Source organism: Manacus candei, unplaced genomic scaffold (genome assembly GCF_025592945.1).
Source record: "Manacus candei isolate 608988 ecotype Guabito, Panama unplaced genomic scaffold, ASM2559294v1 h1tg000005l, whole genome shotgun sequence".
Lineage (NCBI taxonomy): Eukaryota > Metazoa > Chordata > Aves > Passeriformes > Pipridae > Manacus > Manacus candei.
The window spans coordinates 22,207,219-22,235,218 of record NW_026138053.1 but is presented as its reverse complement, the minus strand read 5'-3'; the positions used below and the strand labels follow the sequence as shown (position 1 = coordinate 22,235,218).

Sequence of the window (28,000 nt, the reverse complement as noted above, 5' to 3'; positions counted from 1 at the left end):
GTCATCAAACCAATCAGTCTTTAGGAATACAATATGCTGTGAGGCAAATCTGGTTAGAAGGTAGCATTTACTTTTGACTCAGAGCCACCTCTAGCCTTCATCTGATGGATTTCATTAGCCCTGTGGACTTTGTGTTGCATTTAAGAGTTAGGTGGTTGGACAGAAAATTTCAGTGGGATTTTCTGGTACATATAATACAAGTAGAAATTTTGCATGAGGGCAAGTGATATTTCATTAACTTCTTTAGTTTTAGAGGAGTCAGGCTGCAAGTCTAACCATGGGTGAGGTTTTACAAAAAACATGGGAATAATGGAACTGCCTTTTTTTCCCAGAAATCAGCCACACTCTTGACTTTTTAAGGTGAGTGTGTTCTCACTGCTCTTTCCAGATCACCCCTAGCAACCTGCTGCTTTGACTTTAGCCCATCTCCAGTGCCTTTTGAAAGGGCTGGGCTTTAGCTCTCATTTCATCAACGGCAGAGCTCGGTGAGCAGTTCCTTTTGAAACCTTACATTAAATTTTCTGCCACTCACCTCCTCGTATGGAATCGTTTAAGGGTCTCTGAAGTGTGTGTGTTACTCAGAAGTAGATTACTGTAAGATTTTATACTTTCAATCTCATCAGCTGTTAGTGACATTGATAGAGCCTGCCATGCTGGCTGGCCATGGCACGCAGAAAAAACATGCTTAAAACATCAGCTACCTTTCAGCTGGCCTCATTTGGGCTTCCTTGTGAGCTCAGGCCTATCCCTCCATCCTGCAGTTTAAATTGGTGGCAAGGAATCAAAGCATTTTAAAGGACTGTGAAGAGTGGGGCTAGAAGCACTAATGAACTTGTTTCTGTACAGCATAGGCAATAAAATACTATATTAAAAATAGCTAAAATGTCAATTTAAAGAAATCAGGGCTATTAAAAAGAGAAAGAAATGGTTGAATTAAGACTGCTGAGCCATGCCAAAAGGTTGTGCAGAGACCTGGAAAGCTGTGGAGCTGTGATGGAAGATGGGTCCTTTTAGGCTGTGTGTGTGTTCCTTGGTGTCTTCAGAAGTCCAATACATCCACAAGGAGTTAAGTGGAGACACCCTCCTTCCCCCCTAATGAGCATACTCTATATTTTCTGCTGCCCCATCATGTTGCCTCCAAAACTGTGGAAACAAATCGATCCCAAGGAGTTTGTTTCCATGACAATTGTAACCTCCCAAGTTTTCCTAGAACTTCCTTTCCACTTTGTGGGCCCATAAACAAGCACTTAAAATTCAAGGAAAGTATCGGATTCAAACTCAGTGTACAGAAAATAATCAGATGTTGTCCCTGAGCATATTTTGAGGCCTAAACCTAGACTATTGTATTCCAAATGCATTGCTTATTGTTCCCTTAGGGTGGATGTTGATTACCTTAAAAGAAAATACTTTTACCACACAGAACTGCATTGAGTTACCATTAGCAATTCAAACATGCCCAAACAAAACACACATTTCCAGTTTGTATTTCATGGTGCCCAGGTATCCTTGGTATCCTCTCTGAGGGGTGGTCTCAGAGTAGTCAGTGTATGCTCCATGAGCAGTGCTGGTAGTGATCTCAGCTGAGTAGAAAAACTCCAAAGTACTTGTTACTACCAAACTGAAGGGTGATGAATGGGTTGTGTTTGCATTTGAGGCAGTGATGTGTGTTGTAGTCTTCCCACTGATGAAGTTACAAGCCTACCTTACCCCACTTCAGAGTGACAGGGCAAGTTTTAGGGCACTGGCCTTTTGGATGCTTCCTGTGGTTCAACTTTCACTGAAGGTCTGTGAAGGAAAACATTTTAAACCATTCCTGTGAGTCTGTTTTCCAGAAAGGATCAAAGGTGTGAGTAGGCATCACTTTCCCTTCCATTTCCAAGCTGGAGAAAGTGGCTACTGTGGAAGATCTTCCTCTGTCTAGTACAGCACATCCGATTGCAGAGGGCAGGAGGCTGATCCAAGAACCATCCTTAACACAGCAGTCTTCCCTTTCCAGAGGGGTTCAGGCAGTTACTTGAGTCCCCTGCTAGTAACAGACAGGGACCTCTCATGATAATTGTCACAGGCTGATTTTTTTCAAACAGATATTTGTGGTTTAACAATGCTTTTACAATCAGCTCTGGCCTTAATCTAATTTTAGGATTTCTTCTTCTTCTTTTTTTGAAGTGATGCCATTAAAATGCTCATTTCATCGAGCAGAATGTGATGCTGTTTAACTATGATATCTGTTTTTAATGTGGAGTTTTTGGCAATCATGAGGAAAGTAGTGTACTCTGGCTCTTGATCAGTACCATCTACTGGAAAACAGCATGAAACTCATGGAAAATTTTTGCAGGCTTTGCTAATAATTTGTGCATCTCCTGTCATACGTGAATGGGGAATGACAGCCAAGCCCAGGCAATATGGTTTTGTTTCCCTGTGAGGTCTGTCCTGGCCACCTTCTCATTGCTGGGTGACCAGAAAGGGTCCCTTGCCTGAACAGCCTGACTGCTCTCACTGACCTCTCCTGAACACAAACAGTGCCTTAGTCTCGCTGTCAGGATTTAAATCAGCATTGCTAAACTAGCACAAACGGAGCTCAGGTTTATGTAATCAGAATCCTGGGAATGTATTATTGTCGGTATCTCCAGCTCAAAAGAGTTTTATAGAGCAAAGCACCAGATGAGAAATAGATTAGAACAGCAACCAAAGTCTCAAATGCAAGGATTTAGTAGGTCAGCAGTTGGTCTATTTACCACAGTCTTATTTAATCAGAGTACCTCTAGCTTTTTATGTCTCTTAATGTGGCCCAGGTTTCCATAACCAGGGCAGGCATAGCAGGAAATCACTATAGTAAATTAGATTACTTGGAGACTTCTCCCTTCAGTTGGAGTGTGTGTGGATGAGATATTCAGAATCTGACAGAGTTGTTGGAAATGAAAGACAGTGTCTACAGTAGGGTAAATTGTTGCTAAGAAAATAAGTGGCACAGATGTTATAAAGCCTGAAAATTCTAATTCCATGGGGAATCTATATCTGATGGTACTGTCATTTACCTCTCAGTCAGCCATTTAGAATTGGACCAAAATGCCAGCTGACTCCTGGGAGCTGTTGGGAAGCCTGTTTGAAATGAAATGTAAACATAGGTGTCACCTTAGAGATGTAGAACAGTGTTAGCTCCAACCATGTCTAGTGTTTCATAGACAGACCCAAAAAAGGCCCCAGTGCACTGTGGAGCGACTGCACAAAACCATCTTATTGTCAGATGTGAATTGCTGCCTCAGAATGGGGCTCTGTAATTGCCATAAGCCCATCTGTGTCCAGGCAGCTGCTAAAAGGTCCAGTCCATCCTTTTCCAGCTGCGGGGCCCAGCTGCATGTGCCAGCCTTTCCTTGGGACACAGCTAGACTTCAGGCTGCTGCACCGTCAGCTCAGTCTGAGCTCTGCATCTTTCAGTCCCTGATGTGACCTAACAAAAACTGCATGACCAGTAGAACTGGTGAAAACTAGTAGGAGAAACTGGTTAAATTGAGGTATGTCTGTCTCCACCGTATTTGCTCAGTGTTGTGTTTCCCGCAGAGATTTTGTTTGTTTATTTCTTTGGTGGTTTGGGGTTTTTTTTGTTTTGTTTTGTTTTTTTTTCCTGATGAAATAGGTAAAAGAATTTATCAACGCAGAGCTCCTGGCTCACTTGTATTCTTCTGAGGACCAAAACACTCTGATGGAGGAGTCGGCTGAGCAGGCGCAGCGCCGGGATGAGACGCTCCGCATGTACCAGGCGCTGAAGGAAGCCCTGGCAATCATTGGGGACATCAGCACTAGCACCGTCTCAACCCCTGCTCCCCCTCCTGTGGATGACTCGTGGCTTCAGCAGGCCCGCAGGTGAGGAGCCTCCAATCTGTATTGCCCTGAAATTCAGGACAGGCAGACGGAGTCAGCATCAGTAGCTCCCTCCCTGCCTGTCTTTTTGGGAAGATGCTCCTCCAGGTCTTTAATGACATCTGTGAGGGAAATCAAAACATTTTCCCACATATACATCTTCTGTGGATATGTATGTGACACCAGACAGGAATATCTGCCTTGTAGGAGACCATCCAGTGGATTTGTAGCTTTTCTGATGCTTCAAATAGCAGCTGCTTCTGTCACCCCAGTTGTACATCCACAAGGCCTCTTTCTTACAAGCTGTTACAATAATTCAGCATCTCAGGCTCTATGTTCTAGAAAACCCACTTAACAACACATTCTTAGAACTTGAATAATAAAATCTATTATGTTTACCTCTTTACTTGTATGTTGTCAATGAAAAAAGTGTGGGACTTAATTATATGTGATCCTCTGACATTGGCAGCAAAGGAAAATGCCAAGAAAAAACAGTTGCCATAGGCATAAAAAAGGTTTTAACTTCTGTTTAAAGTAAAATAAAATACAACAAACAACCCCCCACCTTAATGAACTTTTAAAATCTCTGTTATTTCACTAGATCACCTCCTCCAAGTCCCTCAACTCCAAGGAGACTGACATTAAACAATCCCCCAACCAGACCTTTATCTGGCCGAGGACCAGCTCCTGCAATCCCATCTCCAGGCCCTCAGTCGGGGGCTCCCCCGGTCCCGTTCCGCCCAGGACCACTGCCTCCGTTCCCAAGTGCTGCAGAAGCCCATGGAGGACCTCCCCAGGTTCCTTCCCGGCCCACCCGGGCTCCTCCCAGTGTCCCAAGGTAAGATGTGTGATCTTCCTGGTGGTGGCATGGTTCTCTCCCTCTGGCATAACAGACAGACCCTGCGCTCTGTTGGAAAGCTGAGTGCCATTGTTGAGGGAATTTTGTAGCAGAGCAAAACCGGGCATTCCCTACAGAGAGTCAAAGCTGTTTTGAGGAACCAATTTTTAGCACAAATACGACTTTTTGAAAAGATAGGAAGATTTTTTTCATTTAAAAAAAAATTGCAGTCAGTCAGTTGGAAGACACTGATTTCCTTACATTAAGACCCCCAGTTCTGGTTGTGTTGTACCCACACAGGGGTTCAGAGAGAGAGAGAGAGAGAGAGAGAGAGAGAGAGAGAGGTCACCTACCCCTCCACCAGAAGTGGTGCCGGGGTGCAGGTCCTCACCTCTGCCATTCTGAATCCTCACCAGAGGAAGTAATGGCTCTTCTGGGGTAGAACAGGAGCAATCCTTGCAGAACCAGTGGAACAAACTGGTAGGAGTCTGATTCTTGTCCCACAGGGCCAGTAATTTACAGCCAGTTGAAAACAGTCCATAGTGTAGATCATATGGTACAAAACAATTAGTTAAGGAACAGGATTTTCTTCGGTACATAGTTTCCTTTTCTTCCCAGGGCTTTGCATTTATCAGGACTTTTTAAAGTAGCTTTGCATATTTTATAATTTTCTGTGGCGTTAACTGTTTTTTTATATAGGTTATATGGATAAAATGTCCTTAATGTTTATTTTCACAATGATGTAATACACATAATCACTCATATATACATATATATATATATGAAAACCTCTGATTCCGAGGGCTTCATTAACTTCTTAAATTATGAGGGGCTGGGCAGATCAGGCAATGTTGGAACAAAGGGGTTTCTCCATTTTTGATAAATTAACTGTTACTTTGAAAGTAGTCATGGTTTGAAAAAAAAACAAACCCGCCAGTTAAATAGAAACAAAAATAAAATGTGCACATTTTCAATTTTAAAAATGGTAATTGAGAGGAGAACCTTTGGAGAAAAACTTTATTTTAAATAGATGAGATCTGTTTTAGTTGTCAGTAACTTAAACTTGAGGCTTAGTGTTTCAAATATAATTACCCCTTATAACAGGAAGAATAAATAAATGAGGTATATCAAAGGAATGGAGTATTTTTATGTATTTGCTATGAAAAGGGTGTTGTTGCATCAATGCCCAGCCACAAAACACACTCTTTCATCTTAGTGGATATCCTGTAGCTTGCAGTAGGGGCCATTGTGGAGAAACCTGGAATTGCCTTTCTGAGCTTTGCGCTGGAAGGGAAGAAGCCCAAGGATCATCCCCTCGTGGGAGAGCCTGGGGCTGGGCCAGAGGGCTCTGGCTCTGGTGCTTCCTCTGTGCCATCAGAGGGTAAATCCCAGCTTAGAGACAGAGATGGGGTCCAGTGTTCTGCCAGTTGTGCTGCCGGAGAGAACCATGGCTCCTCTCCCCTCGCCTTGCCAGCCAGCACGTCTCCGTCATCCTGCCCGGCCGGGGTTTTGCATGGACACTGCTTTCCTGAGGTGGCTTGCCAAGAGCATGTCTGATGATCATCTCTTTCATGCCAAAGTGCTAGGTGGGATGGAGACCAGAAAGGAATTTTCTAGCGCACAAAAGACACGTGGGTAAGCAGCCTGTGAATGACTCAGTTAGGGACTGCCACTGGTGGCATGAAAAGCACTGGTGGATAAAGGAGGTCAGTGATTTTTAAATGCTGTAGCTAGATACATAATTGAATGTGTGACTGCCTGACATTTTTGTGGAAAAAATATCTGCAATATGCATCTTCTGGGCTGGATCCTAGTTCTCTTTTTTAGAGCTATGTAAGCCTCGGACAAAAAAAAAAATCTCAGCTGCTGAAGAATGAAGGAAGGGTTTGCTGGTCTGCCCAAACTTCAGGTTTCTCCTGCTGACTAAACTGCGAGGGAGGAAATCCCAGGGAAGGGGCTGCAGGGGAAATCACCTGAGGGGGACAGTGTGGCCAGCTCCTGTGCCTATTAAATGTTTCTTTTAAGCCCTGGAATTTCAGCTACGCTTGGTCTGGTTTTAATAACAGCCTTTGCAGGATCATAGGAAATTGACTCAGAAAATGGGTCTGAGATATTAAAAGGGGGGGAAAAAGTGTTTTGAGGAAGAGTTCTTGTAGCAACTTGTGCTTTTTTGTGACTTACTTTTGAACTGGGGCTTTGTGCTTGAACTGCTCCACCACCATTTTCTGCAGTGATTCCTTGAAGTGTCGGAATCTCTCCTATCTAGGGAAATAGTTTAGCTTCCTGAGAAGAAAGTAGTATTTTAAAGTTTATCTCTCTCTCCAGAGGAGCTTTTTCTTGCAGGCCCTGTCATGTGGAGCTGAAAATCCTGACATACTGAAGAAATATAAGGTTTCCATTTTCTCCTGTTCTGCCTTAAGATAAAAGATCATTTTCAGGGGGTAAAACTTGGGACTGTCCTTTTCCAATGAGCAGCTTAGCACATGTTTGGTGTGGAAAATTTGGCACCTTTTAGTGAGATACAGCCCCTGTCTTTAAAAACATAACTTTTTTCTTCAATTTTATTAGTTGAATAATAATATTCAACTTAAAATCAAAGGAATCATGCAGAAATAGCGAGCTCTGGCTGTTTTCTCACAGTTCCTCCCTTAATGCACAGGGAAAGGGAAAGACTTAGGGGAGCAGGAAATAATTTTCTTCCTTGCTTCGCTCTGATTCTAAAGCTGGTTTGGGTTATGTGCTCTGAATATTTCTGTAAGGAAACAGAAACTATTTGCATGATACATGCCTCTTTTAATTAATCCCACTTGAGGTGGGTGGATCTCTCCCAGCAAAGCCTGTGAGTAAAGGCCTCTGGCTTTAAGGGCTTGATGCCAAAGCATATATGATTTGTGAAATATTCTCCACTGCCAGAATTTAGATTATTCCCCCTCTCTCTTAAAAGGCTACAGTAGTATTTTGAAAGAAAATGCAGCTGTGTGCTTGCTTTGGTAAGATGGCTTTAAGCAGGCACTAGAGTTTACCATGATGGGTGTTTGCCTGCCTGTGTGGAAAGGCTGATCTTGACCAATTGAAGTTCTACTGTGGATGCTTTGATTTATAACTTTTAAACGCCCTGAATGTGAATCTCAGCTTTGCCACGAGGAAGACAATTGAACTGGAAATGTTTTTTTCTCCTGGCAGTAGAGCCCATGGTGTTTGTGGGGGTGGGAGGGTGCTCCCCTTTTCTCCCTGTGTCCTGCTCTGCAGTGCTACTGGGGATTCATAGAGGCTTTCCCAACAAAGCCCTGAAGATCATTACTCACTTTGTCATCAAAACATAAATGACCCCACTCTGTGAAACCCTGGGATGGGTGCTCTGAGCACATGTCACCCTCAGGCATGTGGTGCTGGTCCCCAAGGGCTGGGGGTGGTCTTTACATGTGAGGCAAGTGGTGGAGAGGGAATTCATGTTGTGCTGTTCGTGATCAGCCACATGCTGTCCCTACAATCTCCTCCAACCCACAGCCAGCCAGCGTGAAAGGGCTGATGGGGGCTCTGCACTACTTTTTATTAAGCCATCCAGGCTAATTACATGACCTGCTGTGTTGGTAGCTAATCTACATTGTAAGCCATCATTACATATTTCTGCCAAACCAGCACAAAGAAGTACTTTTACCTCACAGTATTACAGTTAGAAATTTCCAGACGAAGTCAGGAGTGCTGCAGAAAGCATTACTGCCTGGCTGCCACCTGACTGCCAAATATCAGCCATTCAGTATGTTTTCTGTGATGTATTTTTATGGATTAGAGTTCTTTGGAAAGATTTAATGTAATATCTAACCCTTCAATGCATTGAATGATAAGGGGATCCCTTGCAAAAATTGCACATGATCCTCTGAATAAAATCTGTCCTAGTGCATAGGCATATAAGACCAGAAGAGTTATCCTGCCTTAGCCTGGGAATCTTCTTTCTCCTCAGAGTTTGACCTTGCAGCCCTAAAAGCTTACTGCTGTATTTTTTAATGGAATATAAATAGTAATCCAATAGCCATTGCACCAAACTCTTCTGGCAGGATCAGTAAGTGCCCACCTTAGAGCATTTGCATGCTGACTTGGATGATCTCAATCTGAACACCCAAACAGAAGAGCACAGCTCTGTCCAGCATCCATGTGTCCTCTTTGAATGATCTTCAGTGAAGGTTATATTCAAAAAGTATAATCAGCAATTAGGAGTGTTTTCGTGCAACCAAAGAGACAGGAGTGTTATATGGAGGGATTCCAAAATCCTGCTGAATTTCAGGAGAAAATAAAGCCAAAGAATAATTTAATTTAATTCTGTATTTCATGTCTGTGATCAAAAGAATATACAGCTACATGGGTGAGGCAAAGCCAGAGCCCCTCAAGGAGGGGATACTGATCTTCTGTAGTCCATATGTTTCCAACTCTGCCTGTCCAAAGACCCCAAAATCACAAGACTTATGAGAATATCAGTTATTCTTTCTGTGATTTCTGCCCAGGGGGAAGACAACCCTCTGTAATTTGTTACCCGTCTAATGTACATTTCTTGTTGAAATGCACACCCAGTAATATGTTACTTTGCTGCTGGCTGCTTCAAGCAGCAGCCTCCATTTATTTTCCCTTATCTCTTAGAAAGGAGCTCTGCATTTCCCCCCCCTCCACTGGCTCCTTTTTCACTATTTTCTTTTCCCTTTTTTCTGCCATTCCCTCGCTGCCCCTTTCTTGACCATACTGTTTGCTTCCTCTTTCACCTTTTTCCTTCACTTGGTTTCCTGCCTGGTCCATTTGTCTGCCTTCCCCACGTATTCCCTCCTTTCCTTCTCACCATCTTGTCTTGGTTTCTTTCCAGCTTACCCCTTCCCTTCCCTGCCACCTTTGTAAATCTGTCTTCCTTGCATTTCAGTCTTCTTTTAAAGTTTTCAAGCCATAAAATGCAATATTTGGCAATCTTTCTTAACTGCCTGGCAGCAGTAGCTGTAACACCCATCAGAAACACGAGCTACACGACTTGGGGCCATGTTTTGCCATGTGCAAAACGAGTTGAGGAATACCAGTCATCTTATGTGGGGTCATCTTGGAGCTTGAATTGTGGAATAGAATCATAGAATAGAATTACAGAATAGTTTGGTTCAAAAGGGACCTTTAAAGGTCATCTAGTCCAACCTCCCTGCAATGAGCAGGGACAACAGAAGCAATGAAAGAAGTAGCATTCTGAACAAGGATAAATATTGGAGGGAGGTCACAGCAGGTTGTAAGAACATGTAAAAAGTAACAATACAGCAACTCTTGTGGTTTCATTGTAATTCTGCAATATGGAACTTATGAGAAATTTGGAATGGCATTTGCACTGAAGGACTGATTCTTCAGCTGCCTGAACTGTAGTGCTGTGAGAGATACAGGAGGGTCTCCATTTCTGCTCCAGGAGCTTCACTGATTGCTGCCCCTAAAAAGATGACTTTCTTTTAGACTAGCAATAGGATTTTGTTACTGCCTTCCTTTATATACCTCTCCTCCAGATGACTGTCCTGAAGATGGAGTAAAACAAAGTTCATGGGATGCCACACACTGCATGTGCCACACATATCTGCTGCCACTGACTCTTAACTCCCATCAGCATCTTCTTTCATCAGCCAGAGGCAGGCTCTCCATATCTTCAGTGGTCTAGGAATTTTCTGATGGGCAGTACACTGTGGCAGTTGAACAAAATTACCTGGAGAATCACTTATTGTATGTGGAGTTTAGGTTTGATCTTATTTATCATGCCTCAGGTAGTTGTGATTATCCTTAGTGTTGATCCTAAGCTACTTGCTCCTGCAACAAAAAAAAGTTTTTTAAAACAGGGTGAACTGGGAGAGATCCATTTGATTGGGACTGTTGCAAGTTACTTTCAAAATTCAGCGAAGAAGATCAGGTTGGATCTTAGTGTAGACCAGTCCCATGTGATGGGGAAGGGTGAGTAAAATGATGCAAGAGAGGGGAAGGCAGAAAAAGAGGAACCTGAAAAAAGTCAAAAGAAGTCTCCTCAATCACAGTGGAAGCCTGCTTTGGAAGCATCAGCTTTTGTCTTCAAGATACTGTAGTAGAAGGAAGTGGTTTTTATTTTTAGCATCTCTCAAGCTGAAAAAGGAAAGTAGAGTCAAACAATAGCAAATGTTTGACAGAAATACAGAAACCTGAACATGTGTTTTGTCCCCAGTAATTATTTAATCTCATAATGGAGTAGTTTAATAACAGTTGCCATGAAGGCTGTGCAGGATTAGAACGAGGGTGTTGAGCAGGAAATTTCTACCTTGTCTGAAAGAGTGGGCGAATAGCAGTGCATTTCTAGCCTTCCTTATGCTAGAAGAGAAAACATCTGACAGTAAATGGAGAGAAAGCATTGATGATTTGAACTTCTTGAACCTGCAGGCATCTTGAAAGGCTGTCCTTGAAACCCTCCTGTCCCCTGCAAGCTGTATTGGATCATTATTGAATGAGGGCACTCCAGGGTTACATTAACAACAGTGACACTGATAATCACGTTAGTTGTTGTCATGGACAAGAAGAGGTGCAACTCCAGCTGGAGGTGACAACCACGACATTTGCTCCCTTCTTGCACCAAGGTAAGTAAAGAGGAGAGAGGCAAAAAGGCAGAGGAAGGCGAAATCTGAGTAGGAATAGCAGCGTGGGCAGCAGTAGATGTGGTGTTCTGGGATACAGTACATGATTCAATGTGATGCCAAACAGAGCAGCTACACACAGACCAGTGCACAGGACTTGAGCTACTGTGAAAAGATCAGATGTTCTTCCTGCTGATTTTGTGGCCCTTCTGTTGTTATCTTCTGTGGACAGAAGAAAGTAGAACAGCATTCTGAACATATCACTCACCACTCCTAACTTTCTCTTCCTCCACGGGCAGTTTTGATCCTCTTGACCATCCTGACCTCGGGTTTCTGAAAGGTCGAGCCAGTCTTCCATGAACGTGTTGCACACTTGCTTATTTGACATGTTCCCTGCTGAAGGGCAAACAAGAACACACAGTTTCTTAAGAATAATAGTCTCTCTTGGTCGCTCTGTTGAATTAATTTTTTTTTGTTTACTCAAGCTGAGTTTTCCAAATGACACATTAATTCCCTGAAATGACTAATGAAAATGCAGCGCTCACATAAACATACAAATATATTTGTATGTGTGTGTGATGGACATTAATTTATGATGGTCATATAGAAAATGTAGCTTGAGTTGTAAATAATAAATTATTCTGGTGAAGCATCATATTTTGGACCACTGCCTCTTAAAGGAGTATCTATATTAAGTTAAATCACGCACAGTGGAACCTCATTAACCCAAATGCTTTCAAACAGTATAAGCATTTGAATTAATGGAGATTTATATTGCTGCAGTGTAGTGGTGGCTAGTGGAAGGACACATTCTTCCCATTCACTCTTATTTTTTGTTTCTTTCACTTGAAAGAAATAGGTATCTGATAAAACAGCATAATCTAATAACTTTAACTTGCTTACACTTAGCACAAAAATTCTTCCACTGACAGAGCATTGTGCAGCTGGGTCATTTGAAGTAGTGTGAAATAGTGAGGTTCAGCTGTGTGTACAACCGAGCCAGTACAGTCTCAGCACGCCCTCTGTGCATTTGTAGAGCCTGACACGTGTTCAGCTGGAGAACTACTTCAGGACTATCATGCCCCCTCAAGAGCTGTGTGGCTCAGGGCTTCCATTCCTGACTTGCCCACCAACAGTAGTCCTGTGGGACTTACTAAAGACATTTAATGTTTAAGAAAATGACATTTTTCAGTAGAGAAACAAATCTGAGAAATTTCCACTCTCTTGGACCATTACATTGGGGTAAGGGACCATCTCAGACAGATATTCTCCAGCTACTTTTTCCTTTCATCACCACTGAGTGCTGTTTCTTATTTCTCCTGCAATCGTCATCTCCTCCTGATTCTTGTCCATAATTCCTGCTTTACTCCTCCTAATGTCATCATCCTTTTTCTGCTTTTCCTGCTTTGTTATGACCTGTGACACTAGTATCAAGTGCCTTTCCTCCTTTTGGTTTTCCCACTCGAGATTCTGGCTCCTGAGTTAATGGGAGGCTCCACAGTAGCCATTCTGCATCTGCTGTAGGACAAAAAGAGTTTTATGCATGCACAGACTAAAGACTAAGTAGATCTACAAACCATGTCTTGCCTCTCTTCAACCATGATGGCTAGAGTTGTTTCACTTCTGGTTTGGATTTTCTTCCAAATCCAGAGGCTGATGGAGGTTGAGAGGTACAGTATAAAAGTTAGGTTGATGTAACAACCAGGAAAAGCAGGGGGTGTGGGTCTCTCAGGATCTTACTGAAACAGAGAAAACCTGAGAAACAGTATAAAAATAAAATCAGTCAAGGCATTATAACTATCCCAAGACCAAGCTACTTAGTCTCTCTAAATAATCACCCAAACAGGAAATTAGATTTATTCCTTACCTAAAGTAAGTCACTCTTTTATCCTCTTACTGTATGCCTCACATCTAGATTTGTACTGTCACCTAAAATAAAATTTGCCTGCAGTCAGTCTTAAAGCCGCTTAGAAATTTTGTGTAAGTATTTTCTTCTTAAATTCTGCAAAGACAGTGTAACGTATCAGGGTGCTCCGAGAGGGCTGCGTTATAGGGAAACCAGGACCATGGAAAAGGGAGAGAATAATGGACTTCTGTTCACAATTTCAGATCTATAGGATGTATCGTAAAATATAGTTATGTGCATGCCTTCCACAAGTGTTCTCTGGTGGTCACAAGCAAACAAGAATGTAGAATGTAAGTGGAAATGAAAGCCTTTTATTTAGCAGTGCGCTGGCTGTGCTGTGAGAAGCCATCTTCTCTGAGCGGGTAATTACAGCCATGCTTTACTCAAAGCATATTTTGTGGACTCTGTGTGGGGAGCGATAGCACTTCTCAAAAAGCAAATGCTTGAAGAACTCCCATATGTTTCTGATCGAATTTTAAGTCTAGACTTGCTTTATTTAGTTTCTTTTGCTCTGTGTTTGCCTAGCTAAAGCTTTTAGGAGTTCTTTTAAAACTGGAAACACTGGATGTGCTGCTTAGGTTAAAAATAAACGTAAAACTTTTCCTTTTTTAAAAAAGTTTTTGCATGGGGGTGAGAGCTACCCTCCATTCAAAACCCCACTGAGCTCTTCAAAGGAGGAGTCTCTGCAGCAACATCAGGGAGTTATTAAATACATACTTAGTCCACAATTTTCATTGGTAAATTCTTTACGTCTGCTTAATGTGTGCTAGTTAGAAGTACTGATTCTTTTTGCAGATTCGTTCACTCAACCCCGGGGGGACCTATGATCCCCTGCCCCTTTAGCACTAACTTTTACAAACGCTGTTTCCCTTTTTTTTCTCCCCGCCTCCCCCCAAAAGCAAACCAAAACACCAACAACCTCAACTCCCCCCAAGACAAGAAGGCTGAGTTAAAACTCGAAAACCCCGCTGAAATGCTGTAGACAATAACCAAATCGGAATTCCCGCAGCAGGGACATTTTTATGATGAACTTTCTATGAAGCGGGAGCCTGGGAACAAGCAGCTCCTCACCGGGAGCGCTTCCCGGGCCGTCGGAGTCGCTCCGATAACACGGAGGAACCGCGGCCCGGGCCGTCTGCACCGCTATCGTGTGCTGGCCTCAGACTAAACATTGAACTGGGCTTAGTCACATATTTACTCACTGGGATGGCAGCTAGCGCGGAGCAGGGATCCGGGGGCGGTTGTTTTTCCCCGGTTTTCCCTCGCTCGGTCCCCGGGCAGGCTGGAGCTCCCCCTGCCGCTCTGTAGTTCCCGTTCTCCGCGCTGGGAGCCTCTGGCAGCGCTCCTTTGGTACCCTTTGCTCGGGAAGCGATGGTGCCGAAACCACTCAGAGCTTCCCTCAGAGCTGCACTTTCTGTAGATGCCCAGAAGCTGGTTGCTGGCTCTGTTATCTCAAGGTGGCCCAATCCTGCGTCTCTGCATCCCGTGGAGCACGTCCACTCCCAGCCACTGCTCAGGGTGTAAAAGAGTGGGGCAGAGGCAAGAGATGTGCAGGTTGGCATCTCCTCCTGTCTTGGGGATTGAGATTCCTATTAGGGGCAAAAAAAAAGGTGTGAATCCTATTCCCAGTGTAGAAACGGTCACGGAATGACTTGACACATTGACAGGGAAATCTAGTGACAGGCCATTCACTTAAGAGTTGGGCTCAATGATCCTTGTGGGTCCCTTCCCACTCAGAATATTCTGTAACTTCTGGGCTTGTTCTTTCCTTCACTTGGACTTGAGCTTCAGCTCATGCCAGTTGATCCTGTGTGCCAGTGGCTAGGGAAGGTGAGATGATGCAAGAGAGCTCCACTCTGTGTTCTGCCCAGGGACTCGGGAGCACGGTCCCCTTACTGCAGTACCAGCACAGGGAACTGCACATAGCCCAGGAGACTGTCAGCAGCAGGGCTGGAGGGAATGGTGCTGTTGCAGGTCTTCTCCCAAGTGCTGCCTTTCCCAAACATCTGCCACTCCTCTGAAAGGCACCTTTGATCTCCAGGTGGAGGTCCCACTCCCCTGGTCACAGTGTGGTGGGTTAAGGAGCTGGGAGGCAGGCAGCACCCTTGAGGGGCTGGAGCTAAGGAGAGGTCTGCCCATTCCTCATGGACATCCATGCCCAGTGGGAAGACACATGCAAGCGTATGTATGCAGAGCATCCCAGATACATGTGTGTCTCCACTGGGAGGTATCCACAGTGTGAAGTGTTGGGAGAGAGCGTGGCTGGCTCTGAAGGGTCCCCTGGCTGAGCAGACCTGCCTGTCGGGCAGTGCTATGGGGAGAACAGGGCTGGTGTGGCTGGGCAGCAGCTTCTCTTCAGAGGGTCCCCATGGGGATGTCATCTTCTCCTTGTAGTGGGTGGTACTCTGGAGTGGGAAGGAGAGCTGATGGGGGATTTTTCTGTTTAGGTCTGTACTGGGCTTGAATGAAAGTTCAAAACAGTGGTCGGAGTGCAATACCAACTCTAGTTCAGGGAGGAAATGGGGCTCAGACCTGATTTTGGTTCAGGTTTGGTTTGACTGATTATGTCCAGGAAATCCTCCCACTGTGCTCTCCAGTTTCTGATCCTGCTGTGTTAAATAGTAATTTGGCTAAATTACATTATTTGAACCCAGTGTGCTGCATTCAACCTGGTATTAAAACGCATGTTTGGGCTTGCATCTTTTAAATTTGATATGAAGACAGCTGTATGCATTTTCCCTTGTTTGTAAATTGTATACACATGATACGATGTTTTCAGTAAGCTCTAAACAATGCAATGTGAGGCATTTCAACAAAGGAATAATTTAATGCAACCCAGCAGAAATGCAGAGCCTTAGAAGTGGTTCTTTATGAAACTACAAATTTTGGAAATGGGTCCAGAAGACCTACACTGGAGCAACACAAGAAACAATGGTTAACACAGTAACATTTTTTCTGTAAGAAAAATACGCCATGAAGGAATTATATTTTGCCTTTTTTTTTAGCTTGTTGATTTACTTGAATGCTTCAATTGGCATATTTTGTATTTGTTGCATGTTAGGGATTAAAATTCTCATTTCTTCACCAAAAGAGAATATTGTCGCTCAAGACACACTTTGAGCCGAGTGAGACTTTTTTTGTCAGGTATAAGTTTGTCTCCTGTATTTTGTTCCAGTTCAAAGAAGATTAACACGTTACATTCTTTTAATCTTCAGTTTAGCTTTTAACAGAATGAGACATGTTTCCTTTGTAATATTCCTCAGAGCCAGACATGCCCCTGCTTTCACAGGTGGAGGACAGGTTAGAAGGGGCTGCACAGTTTGTGTGGGCCATTAATGAGCTCTGCTGAAGCTGATGGGAACTGAAGAGCCATGGGCTCCTGACCTTGTTCAGAGCCTGGGATCAGCTGTGAGCTCTCGTGGTGACATGGGCTGGGGTTAAGAATAAAGTTGGTACTTCCCACTAAAGAAAATGAGGAGCAAAAGCACTGTAAGAGATGGATTGGGATAACTGCAGCAACGGGACGGTGCTGGATAGCTGGCTAAGGAACAGTCTCTTTGGGCAATTTATACATACAAATTGCAGTGCCAGCAGAACTGTGTGAGTGGTGCAGGTGCTGAAGGCCAAACAGGTATTGTCAGCTCAGACTCTGCACAGGCCTTGCTCAGCGGTGGGGTATTTTATCCCAGGTGGAATGGAGCATTAACAAAATACTCTTTGTGACTGTGCTGATGGAGTTGCCTCCACACAGCACTGATATGAGCAGCGTACCTGCACACAAAAAGGTAAAGTGTTGAGTAGCTACTGGAGAGACTCTGTCTGCCACTCGAGCAGAGTTGGTGTGTCATCCTTGGATAAGGGAGGGAGGGAAGGAGGGATAGGTCTCAGCCTGGACTCCAGGTGGGATGCGCTTGGAGATCATTCTACTGCCAACTCTTGCACTGTGGACTCTTACCAAATGATGACACAGTCTGAATTAAAATGTAGGTGTTTGCAGTACACAGGAAAATAGAAAAAAGACATATAAGCCTTCCCAAAAAATCTGTGACTCCTTAGCACTGAAGCTGATAGAGGAATGCATTAGTGGTAAATGAATGAGTCCAGCAGCCTCAGCCACGACTGGCCATTTCATAACTGGCCATTGATATGCAACTTGAAATTTGTGACTCAAATTCAGGCACATTGATGTGACTCCAGTTGGCCCAACTGTGCAAGAAGCTGCAGGTTTTCCTGCTTCTGCAAACAGCAGCTGAAGTCACTGCAGGCTGTTTTCCTCAGTCCTGTTTTCTGCTCTGAAACATTCCTGTAAGTCTGCTGTGTGGCTGTCCAGGCTGGGACTGACTCCTAAGAAAATGGGAATAGTGATCCTCCCCGGATGGTTTCCGTGGCACAAGAAGGTAATTATGTTTGGAGAACACCCAGGCTGTGGATCAGCAAGAAGAGCTGTCTGGTGGGTGAGGGGGGTAAGGCATGGTAGGCACCTGGCAAACCCGTTGCCTCCTTCCTTATTGTGGATGCTTGTGGATATTGTGCTTCAGTGTACGTGGAAATAAGATGGTCGTGTGTACGAGCATGTGCATGTTCCTGTAACAACAGCGAAAGGTGCCAGCTTTGTTCTCAGTGTTTGTGCTTATTGTTTCTTCTCTCTTTCTCTCCAGTCGAAGACCACCCCCTTCACCTACTCGGCCCACTGTAATTCGTCCGTTAGACTCATCCCTGTTAGACTAAAAGGAGTTTCTGGCATGTCATTCATTGTTAACCAAATATGTGGAACAAATTGCTTGATAACTGTCGCAATAACCAATGTATAGTCGCATGTATGGACATCTATAGGCAAGTAACCAATATACTCTCTGTCCATTCTGCATTGTTTATGAGGTCTTAAATGTTTTGGGAAGGTCTGTGCTGCCTTGACTTTTCCTTTTGCAATAACTGGTGTTAGCTAACTTACTGACACATATCTTCACCCAGGCAACTGTGCTCACTGTCCTCTACAGCAAATGGAGGGCTTGACTTTGTGTATGTTTGTGCATGTGTTGATTTTATCTCCTGCTTTTTTTCCTCTTATCTGAAAGGAATATTGCTTTTATTTGTACCTTCCAAGTTATCTATCATTTAGAATTACAGAGTTATGCTAATTTTCTCTTGTAATGGATAAACTGGGCAAAGAAAAGCCATGTGATTTCTTACCAAGCTCTTCTGAAGGCCCCACACTTCCATGTCTCCCTTGAAAGAAGCTTGCTTCTCCTATAAATTCTCCTTATCCAAAGTCTAGTGTTAAGGGATGTTGTTAAACAAGAAGGGTGTGTGTGGGACAGCACGTTTCACTTTATTTCCACACTGGCAGCTGACGTGCCAGGTTGGTTGGGTTGGTAAGGACCAGGCTGCTGCCCCAGCTCACGGGGCTTGGTGTGGAGCTGCCTCACCCTGCAGCAAGGATGGGAGAGGGTGGTTTGAAGAGCCAGTACATGACAGAGCAGCGTGTCCTAGCTTGCTTTGTCCTCTGCTAGTGCTTGCTCACACTTACACTCCCACTCAAGGGAAGCCCTGGACGTATGTGAGTGTGTATAAATGTGCTGTGTGGCAGGATCCCGGGAACCGAGCACTGCTTTTGGCCATTTTATGGAACAGAAGGGGATATAGATACAGATATATAGATATGTGCACAGCTGGACATGGGCTACTGCTCCTCTGCCCACTGTGTGAGCCAATTCACAGATCTCCAGCCTAGACTGGCAGCTGAGCTTCCCAAGGGTCTGGTTCGGATTTGAGATATTTGCGATATTTTCTCGTGCCAGTTGATAAAGTTCCCCTGTGCCCCCTGTATGAAGATTTTCTTGGATCACTTGGTCCTGCACACCTTGGTTTAGGGTCGCTTTATCCATCTAGGTTCTTGGAAGTGCTCAGCTGTGCATCCTGGCAATGGATTATTTTAGCAGCTGCTCACTTGCAGAGGTCCTCTCTGCCTCTTGTTTTGCACATTATATATTAATGTGTTATAAAAACCTTTTGTCTTAACTGCATTACTTCACTTTAAACACTTAGGGTCAGTGTCACCCTTAAAGCTTAAAATTTACTGAGTTAAGAGAATTAAACTAGAGAGGAATTTGGCCTTGTTCCTTCAAAAAATGTGAATTGCTGCTATTGCAATTATGGTTACAGATCCCTAGGCAAAGCAATTGGTGGTTTCAAAGGCCCTCAGTATAATCAGTCTAATAAATATATTTATTGAAACTGCATGTAGGGCTCTAGTATGCTGTAGCCCCTTGGTTAGGAAGAATCCAATCAAAGAGCCACAACAAATGGGGATTTAGCCTATTAAGTATTCCCAGGCTGCTGATTAGCTGTGCTCACCACTGCAGCAAATTGTGTTTCAGCTTGCATAAGAGAGACAAGCTTGGGAAAGCATGATGATTTGTATGTTAGCTTAACTTTAATTTCCTGTCAACCTCATACTTGTGAGACATGCCTGGGGAGTGTAGAGGTCACATCTGATGCACAGTGAAGATGGAGTTTGTCAGAGCACCAGCATCTTGGTGATCTCAGAAACTGCTTAAGTGGCTGGTGTTTGTTTGGGGAACAGGCTCAGATCTCCAACACCAAGTGCACAGAATCAGCTTTCAAGGAAGAAGAAGGTTACAAACACAACTACAGTCATAGTGATTTTTACTACAAAAAAGAAAACATATATTTTTAAGATTTTTCTTGTGTTCTACACAGTTTTCCACTGCTTAGTGTTCTCTGCTGTAACCTGTAATGCATCTGTTGGATATATTTTTATAAATAGCCATAGCAGTCCATGCTGCTGCCTTGCAAGCAAACCTGTATGTAGTTTATCAGATCTCTGTTACTGACTAGCAGCTGCCTGCTGATGGAAAGCCAAGCATAGTGCCTCAGCCACAGAAAGTGACTTTAATCCCAAATTTTTATATTCATTCAGTGATAGAAATGTTCATGGCCAGGCTGGATGGGGCTCTGAGTGACCTGGTCTAGTGGAAGGTGTTCCCCCATGGCAGGGGGGTTGGAACAAGATGAACTTTAAGGTCTCTTCCAGCTCAATCCTTGCTGTGGATGCAAGACCATGGTCTGGGTTTATCCCACCATACCCCATACACTCAGCTTTGTTGTCCAAGGACCTCTTTGGTCAGTGGGAAGAGACATCACCTCCAGGAGGGGATTCAGACCAATGTGGCTGCACAGGACTCGAGGGTGGTAATGCCTCAATTAGATGACAGAGATCCTGGCCTAAAAACATGTTTTTAAATTCTCTGTACTTGAGACTCCTTAATTTACTTTAATGACTGTTTCTGCCAAGCATAAGGAAGTAGGTAGCACAATCAGCACTGTCCTTAACTCTGCCCCCCAAGAAACTGTATTTCTCAGCAGAATTGTAAATGAAGCTCTCGAGGGTGGATTTACCCGAAAGAGGAGGAGGAGGCAGCGAGGCGCCAGCACCATCTGCTTCTGTGCTCGATGCCGAGGTCGTGGGACACAGCTGCACAGCCCTCCTTCCTCTGCATCCTCATCCAGATCACATCTAAATCTGGCCCTGTGCCCTAAATGCAACACTTTTAGGTGTGCAGGTTAATAAGTAACTGTGAGCACAGATCCAGAGTTCAGTAATTTCACCTCTTCTTGCGTATATGCTTTTCAGAATAAACTATGTAGAACTGTTTCTAGGAAAAACACTAAGAGCTTCTCAAGAAATTGCCACATCCAATTGAGTAAGTACTGTCCTCCAACCTTGGCCCGCTTCCTCCTGCTCTGCAGTGCCTGGAATGGGTTTGTTTGTCCCACTCACTCCTGAAGCTGATGAGTCGTGCCAGTCCTGTCCCTTGTTCTCGGAGGAGAAGCCTTGGCAGCAACTCGCTCCCTGCCCAAAGGACAGCAGGATGAGCACCTTGTGGATCTGCTAGAGGGACTGGCTTCTCACACTGGCCATTGCCCCCTCTGCAGACCCACTTACACAGGATGAGCCAGGTCTGAACCCTCTATCAGAGAAGGGTCAGGTTGCTCTCCCTTCCTTTGATTCCCTCTGGCAAAGCTCAGAAGACTGCCAGGGAGGAGTGGAGCACTAATTAAGCAACAGCGGTGTTTCTGATCTTATGTGAGGTACATAATAATGATCTGGGTGACGTAGTTGCTGAGTTTCAGGAGGGTGCTCCTCTAGTATTGCAATGAGGCTCAGCCTGGGTCTGTGCGTAGAGAACATGTTCCACCTCACCTTGCCATGGCTGACCAACAGCTGAGAAGCTTGTGAATGCCATAAATAGCTCTCGGCCTTGGATCTCAAGGGATCTCATGTTAGGGTTAAAAAGATTGTATGTTCCACAAAAAGGCTTATGTACATAGTCAATGTGTGTTTATTTTATTGCTGATCTTGTTGCACTTTCTGAGTAAGCCTCGTAAAAGTAGATTATTTATTATATTAAAAGAGATACATTATAGATTATGGCATTTCATGTTAAAGCATAACATAGAAAATATTATCCTCTCTGTTGCAGACAGCTACACTAACCATGATGCACATAGCATATGGAGATTACTGGCTAGTTCTGTCTTTCTGTCTTAAAATAGTCCAAACCTCCTGAATTGAGGGCAGACCTACTTTGCTCCTGTGCCACTGGAAGGCTTGCAGCCTGCTGGTGCCCCTGTGGCACAGCTCCTCCCACTGTGGCACTGAACCTCCTCCTGGGGCTCCAGCAGAACAGCTCCCTTGTGTAAATGAATGTTACTCTCCCTGTCTTTCCTCTTGCTTTGTCTGCAGGCGAGCTGATACCGATGGCTCCTCCCGTCCAGACAGTCCTCCACTCTTGCTTGATCTATGATTTGTCCCGTCTTGCCGGCCGTTTGCTTTACTGCTGTCTCTTTACTTTTCCAGGACGGGGTAAACGATGACTTCTTTTTGTAAGAAGCAAACGCTTAATTTCTTTCTGTTTTTTTTTGCTCTGTGTGTTAATGCCCTACTTCATATGAGACAAAACATCTGCCTTTGGTTTCATAATCTGTAAATGGTTCCTGGTGTTGACCTTTGAGCACAGCCAGTCGATTCCCGAAACCATAGTCATTACTGAGCATCACATGCACCTGCTGTAAAAATGTTCTGCTGCATTTCTGAACCTGAAATAAACTGTAATTCTTGATGGGCTTTTATTATTACTTTCTGGATGTGCATGAGTGGTCTTCTGTCTCTCGCACCATCATCTCAGCATTCCACACTCTGCCTGGGTGGGGACTGCAGGGAAGATTTATCAGAGATGTGTGTTGCATCTGGATCACTGGAGATGTCATTAAAGGGGAGACAGGGAAGATGTAACCCTTTGGCAAACATTCAGCCTGTTCCCTTGCAAGGGGCTTGGGGTGCTGCAGAGATGTTTTGCTGGGAAATGGATGAATGTTTTTCAAGCAGTACCTGGGATTCACTTCATTGCTGGGGAAACCATGTTTTGGGGAGATTCAGAGCTAAGCAGAAGGCTAGACTGAGTCCTCCAGAGCAGGAGCTGGAGTTAAAATGTGCCTGTGTATGTGTTGTGTCTGGAAGGGATTTCCCCCTAAAGTGGCTGTGTATGAATGTGCAGATGTCTTGATTACTCAGTTCCTCCTTGAGATCAGTATGAGCCAAGTAGCTGCAGTCGGTGCTTGGAGATGGTCTCTATGGCACAACAGCTTCCTGTGGGAGCACTGCAATCCCTAAGTTGGTCCTTAGGTTTTGGGAAAGCAGGGAACAAAAGGTGGGATGAGCAAAGCAGGAACACCCCCGTTGTATTCCCTTGGTTGCTGTTATGTTTGGAGGTGTGTCATCAGTGGCTGTTCCTGAGGGCAGTGTGTGCACTCCCCCTCAGTGAACAGCAGTGTCACACGTGTCCCCTCTGGCTGGAGTACCTTACGTACCCCGCAGGAGTTTGGTCACAGACATTTGGAGTTTGGGTCAGCTTTGGTCAGAGCTGAGTCCTCTGTGCTGGGTAACAGGAGGAGCATTTGCTCCTCTCCAACCACTTCACTGGGCCATCACTGCCACGGGTCTCCTGCTACACTTGGCAGGTGCCATCACCCATGTTTTTAACCTTTCCCAGCAATGTCCCCTCCAGATACCCCAATGCACCCCCCAGGCCATCTTGTGTGATCATTCCCCATTTCATCAGAATCTCTACTCCAAGAACAGTGTTTGAAGCAGATAGTGGTGAGAATTTTAAAGCTGGCTGGGGAAAAGCTCTTCCAGAGGATATTATTTGCTGCAAGAAAATTAGAAAGCCTGTGACCAGCGACCTCCACACCTGTGATGTGATTGTCCCAGTTCTCTGGCGCCAGCAAGTCAGATGGGAAGTGGTGAGGATGAAAGCTGAGGCTGTGCTGGTGGCCAGCTGATTCTAATCTCACTCTTGCTCTTTTCCTTAATATACATGTTCTGTGCCTTTTTCTCTTAACCCATTTAATTAAGATAATTTTGTGTATGAGTATTTTTATTATATTTTGACCTTTTGTTTTAAATCTCCCCCTCTGTGAATTTTGGGTTATTTTTTTGTTTTTTTCCTAGGCGACCTCCCCGAGCTGTTCCAGGAAGATCATCCTAACACACACATTTCTTTTGTGTTACATGCAAGGTCTTTTTTTTTTTTTTTGGTCCAAAATTACCTTTAATTTGCACTAGCCTACTTGTAAATGAAAGATTTTATTTTCAGATGTCAATGATAAGCCTGGATGTAAAGCAAATAAAATTCTGACTACAAAAGGAATGTGTGGTGGTTTTACACTGAAGGGTCTACCCACTCTTTCTCAAATGGAGCTATTCACACCTTGTGGAAGAAATTGCCTGGGCTCTGTGGAGGATCCCACCCTCCAAGGTGGTGGACGGAGGGACGGACATTCTGCTGGGATTCCAGCACTGCTTCTGAATTCATTAACCACCAGGATTGCTTCATATAAATGGCTTTGGCTTAGCATTAGCAGGAAGAATAGCCAACAGGGTCCTAAAACATGTCTAACACACCACCAGCAGCACCTGGCTGAGCAGAAACTCGAAGGAGGAGATTGCAACAGTCTCTAGACGGATGAATCTCCACAGTTATAAATAAAGTGCAGCTGCTCTGAGCGTTTTTTTCAAGCTAAACCTCTGAATTCCTTGCAAGCTGCCCTCAGTGGAGCATCTGAGCTCAAACAGCTGTAAGTAGCTACCTCTGGGGTTCCAAATGTGTCTGTCCCTATGGGAAAGATAAAATCAGGGATTTAACATTTAGGAGATGTGCTTGTTTAGGGTTCCAAGGAAATATATGGGAGAGTAAGGCTGGAAAGAAAAGGGAAAACTGATGGGTTTTACTGACTTTTTTTCTCATAGGAAAAGAAACAAGGGATATTTCAGAAACCACAGAGGTAAATCAGGAGGCACTGCACAGGTAGGGACTGGAGGTACCTCTGGGCATCAGAGCCCAGCCTTTGTTTCAGGAGCACAAAAAAGATGTTTCTGGGTAGTGGGGAGTTGGTGGTGAGAGGGAACTGCAGCCAGACTGCTCAGGGGATGGGGGCAGGGGAGGGGGGGAGATCAGCCTGTGTGTAGAAGGGGCCTGGCAACACACAGGCTCGTTTTCAAGCTGGGTCTGACACAGCTTTGCTGAATTTAGCAATTCCTCTTGTTCCAGCTGATTTAGGTCTCTGCTGACTTCTCAAATATCCAGGGAGCTGCTAAACCACCTGCATGAGCTGGTAAATGCCAGACACTGAGTTTGCTCAAATTATAAGGGAGTGCAAGCCTGGAGAGTTGTAGACTTTCACTGATTATTCTTTCTTCTTACTTAGACTTGTCTTTTGGTAGAGCAGAAGAGAGGAAACAGCAATGGTATTAGCAAAAAGGGGAAAAAAAACCCCAAACCCAAAAAACCCCAAATCCATGTACAGCAGTTGTTAGGAGGGGGAGATAAATAATCATTTTTGCCAGACCTTTGAACTGCACGTGCTAAACTAGGAATTGCAGGAGCTGGAGAGAGTACAGTGAGTGGCAGGGTGCACCCTGGTAAAGGCAGAAATGGAGGCTCCTACAATCCCAGGAACACAACTGTCCCAGGAATGGAGTTGCTCAGGTTGGCTGTATCTCTCATCTGCGGAACTCGTCACCATCAGGTACTGAGGCAAAAAGCACCTTAGCACAGTTCAGGAATTGTGTACTTTGGGGAACTACTACAGAAACAACAGTGTTTGTACCCAGCAAGCTCCTGAGGAGGTTCTGCCCATGCTTCACCTTTCAGGTAAGAGGGAATGGGAACAGGCTGAACTTCACAAGCTGCTTTTTTTCCAGGTTGTTTAAAAGTCTGTTCTGTACTGGGGGAAGTTCTCACTGTATTCCTTCTGGAGTATGACATGGTACCAACAGATGAACCAACAATAAATAAAAGGTAGATGATATTTTAGCTGAATGGCCTTGCCTACAGCACCCGGCTGCCAGAGGGCCTCCAGGCATTAGGCTGGAAAGCACAAACTTGTTTCTCAGGACATTTTATGGTGGTAAACCCTTGACACAGATCTTTACCTTCTTAGGAAATATTTGATAAAAAATATTGTTGAAAGTAGGACTCCAAACTTCATGGGTTGCTGGTGGCCATTTTTAAAATATCCTAAGTAGAAAGACATGGGTACTGGTGTACTGGGAAACCCTGGAGTGTTCTTTAGCATCAGCTCATGGAGTGACTTTTTGAAGAAGCTGTTTAACCTTGTCTGTGCTGTTTCCAGCCCTCACTGGTATTTGATCTGTGGCCAGGTAGAGGAGGATAAAGGTGCTGCACCAGCTGGTGCCATTATGTGTCAAAGGCTGCTTATCAGTGAGTGGGTGATATGGTTTGAAGCTGGCTCCCTGCCAAGTCTCCAAACCTTACCACCAGAGTTCCTCCCCCCCCCTCAAACCTCAGGGAAAAGAGGGAGAAAAAAACGAAAGAAAACCCGAAACGAGAGAGAGACAACCAAAGTGAGATATATAAATATATTTACACTTATATACAATTAAAAAAATAAGGGAAAGGGAAGGGGGAAGGGAAAAGGAACAAAACCAAAATATTATATATATAAATATCCCAATTAGCAGCCCAATATCTATCCACTAAAAGAGTTAGCAAAGAAATAGCTCACTACTCTCCTGGGACAACCGAGGGTCGCTCCGGAACGATCGCCGGCAACCTCTGTCTCCCAAGGTTGACAAGGCCTAACCAGGCCTCGCTCCCCAACACAGCAGACTCAACAGCAGGGAACCTGCACCTCCAAGCCGCCGGAAGGAAAGAGAACGAAGGCCTCTCCTCCTTTCTTCTTATAGCCCAGCTTACGTAAAAATCGTAGGGAATACTGGGTAAATCTGGACCCTTCCTTGGTTACAAACTAGTCACCAAGGAAGGCCTAGCCCAAACCACCACAGTGGGTTAGGACCAGAATCCTGTTTTGGTTTCCTGATGATTCATGTTGTTGCTGTTGCCTCTCACATCACAAAGTTGAAAACAACTGAGTGATTGCTGTGGGAATTGAAGAGATACAAGGATCTTACCTTCAAAGACTAAAGTTTTGCTCTTTCCAGGCTTCTCAGATCCAGTCTCCCACATGGGGAGGGACATGGCCCCCTGACAGCACGGTGTGGGTGGCTGACACTTGTCTTTCCCTGCAGCAGAGGCTGTAGATGAGGATTCCAGGCTGCACGTGTCAGTGGCTCCCCCAGGAGCGAGGCTTATCCCCAGCCACTTCAGTTACACACATTTGGCCAGCTTCAAAGCAAATGCAATGTCCCACTGAAGGACTGATCTCAGTGGACTCAGAAACTGAAGGGAAAGAAACTTCCTTCTAATGCAAAACAACATTTAACTCTTTACCATGCATTGGTTGCATCATGAACTGAGGACCTATGTTTTTGGTCTCAGTGTGGGCTTTGTCAGAGAACGCTTTGCTCAGGTAGCAAATGCCCAAAGGGCATCCAGCCTTACTGGATGGGTGTAGAGTTATGGCAAAATTTTGTTGTGTAGAGAATACTGTGACCTCAGGCATGTAGACAAACCCATAATGGCCATTTATGCAGCAGCTTAAATAACTTAAGCAGTACTGCAGAGCATGTGTCCTCAGGAGAAGGTCAGGGAAGTCCCAGGGAAACCCTGCCTGGCCTCTGTGTCTCCTCCTCTCCTCTCCCTGGCTCTCTTGCATTTTTTCCTCTTTCAGTGTCCCTCTGTGCATCCAGGCCATGGACTGGATTTATATTTTCATCCCCCAGCTTAGGGAGAGCAGGGTATCTGTGTGGGCAAGCAAGGGGGAGGGCTAAGCCTTTCCCTGCCGATCTCTGGGCGAGCACTGAGGCTCTGCTAGTCTAATCCGAGAATTCTGTGACTGATTGTAAGGAGGAGATGAAGGGAAGGAGCTGGGCAGAGCAGAGAGGCCTGTGGCTGTGGGCAGGGATGAATCTGTCTGTGGTGGGCTGGGCTAGATGGGACACAGCCTGCATCCACCTAGAGCTGGGTGGATGGGGCCTGCTGCATCAGTCAAAGCCCAGGGATTTGCACAGGTGATCCACTGGGTTCCTGCTCTGGCTGAGGTGATGGCAGCCTGTGCCCATCTCCACCTGCAACGTCTGGGTGGTCAAGATTTGCTTTTCCTAACCCGGAGCTGGTTTTAGAATGTGAATTTGGGAAAAGTATTTTTGAGGAAATATTTCTTCTTATGGGAATGGGTGCAGCAGAAACTCTGCTTTCTTGTAGCCTCTGCAGTGATAGACAGGGGCCAGGCAGGTGAGATTTGAGTTTTGATTTACACTCGAGCTGTGTCCTATCAATGGGCTCTGTGAATCAG

At 44.7% G+C, this 28,000-nt stretch overlaps 1 protein-coding gene across 9 annotated transcripts in view; it reads left to right on the top strand.

Moving 5' to 3' along the window:
* DNM3 (dynamin 3) overlaps nt 1–23,930 on the top strand; it is a 169,927-nt gene extending 145,997 nt beyond the window's left edge. For 3 of the 9 annotated variants that reach the window (XM_051805959.1, XM_051805928.1, XM_051805925.1), the window contains 3 exons: nt 3,635–3,861; nt 4,460–4,696; nt 17,860–22,344. In XM_051805959.1, coding sequence (XP_051661919.1) covers nt 3,635–3,861; nt 4,460–4,696; nt 17,860–17,929 — 534 coding nt within the window. In that variant the 3' untranslated portion in view covers nt 17,930–22,344. Of the gene's footprint in view, nt 1–247; nt 3,319–3,338; nt 3,594–3,634; nt 3,862–4,459; nt 4,697–11,104; nt 11,299–17,859; nt 22,345–23,735 lie in introns of those variants that run through there. The other 6 variants (XR_007907506.1, XR_007907505.1, XM_051805931.1 and 3 more) reach the window with 6 other exon arrangements.
* Nucleotides 23,931–28,000: the final 4,070 nt, after the last annotated feature.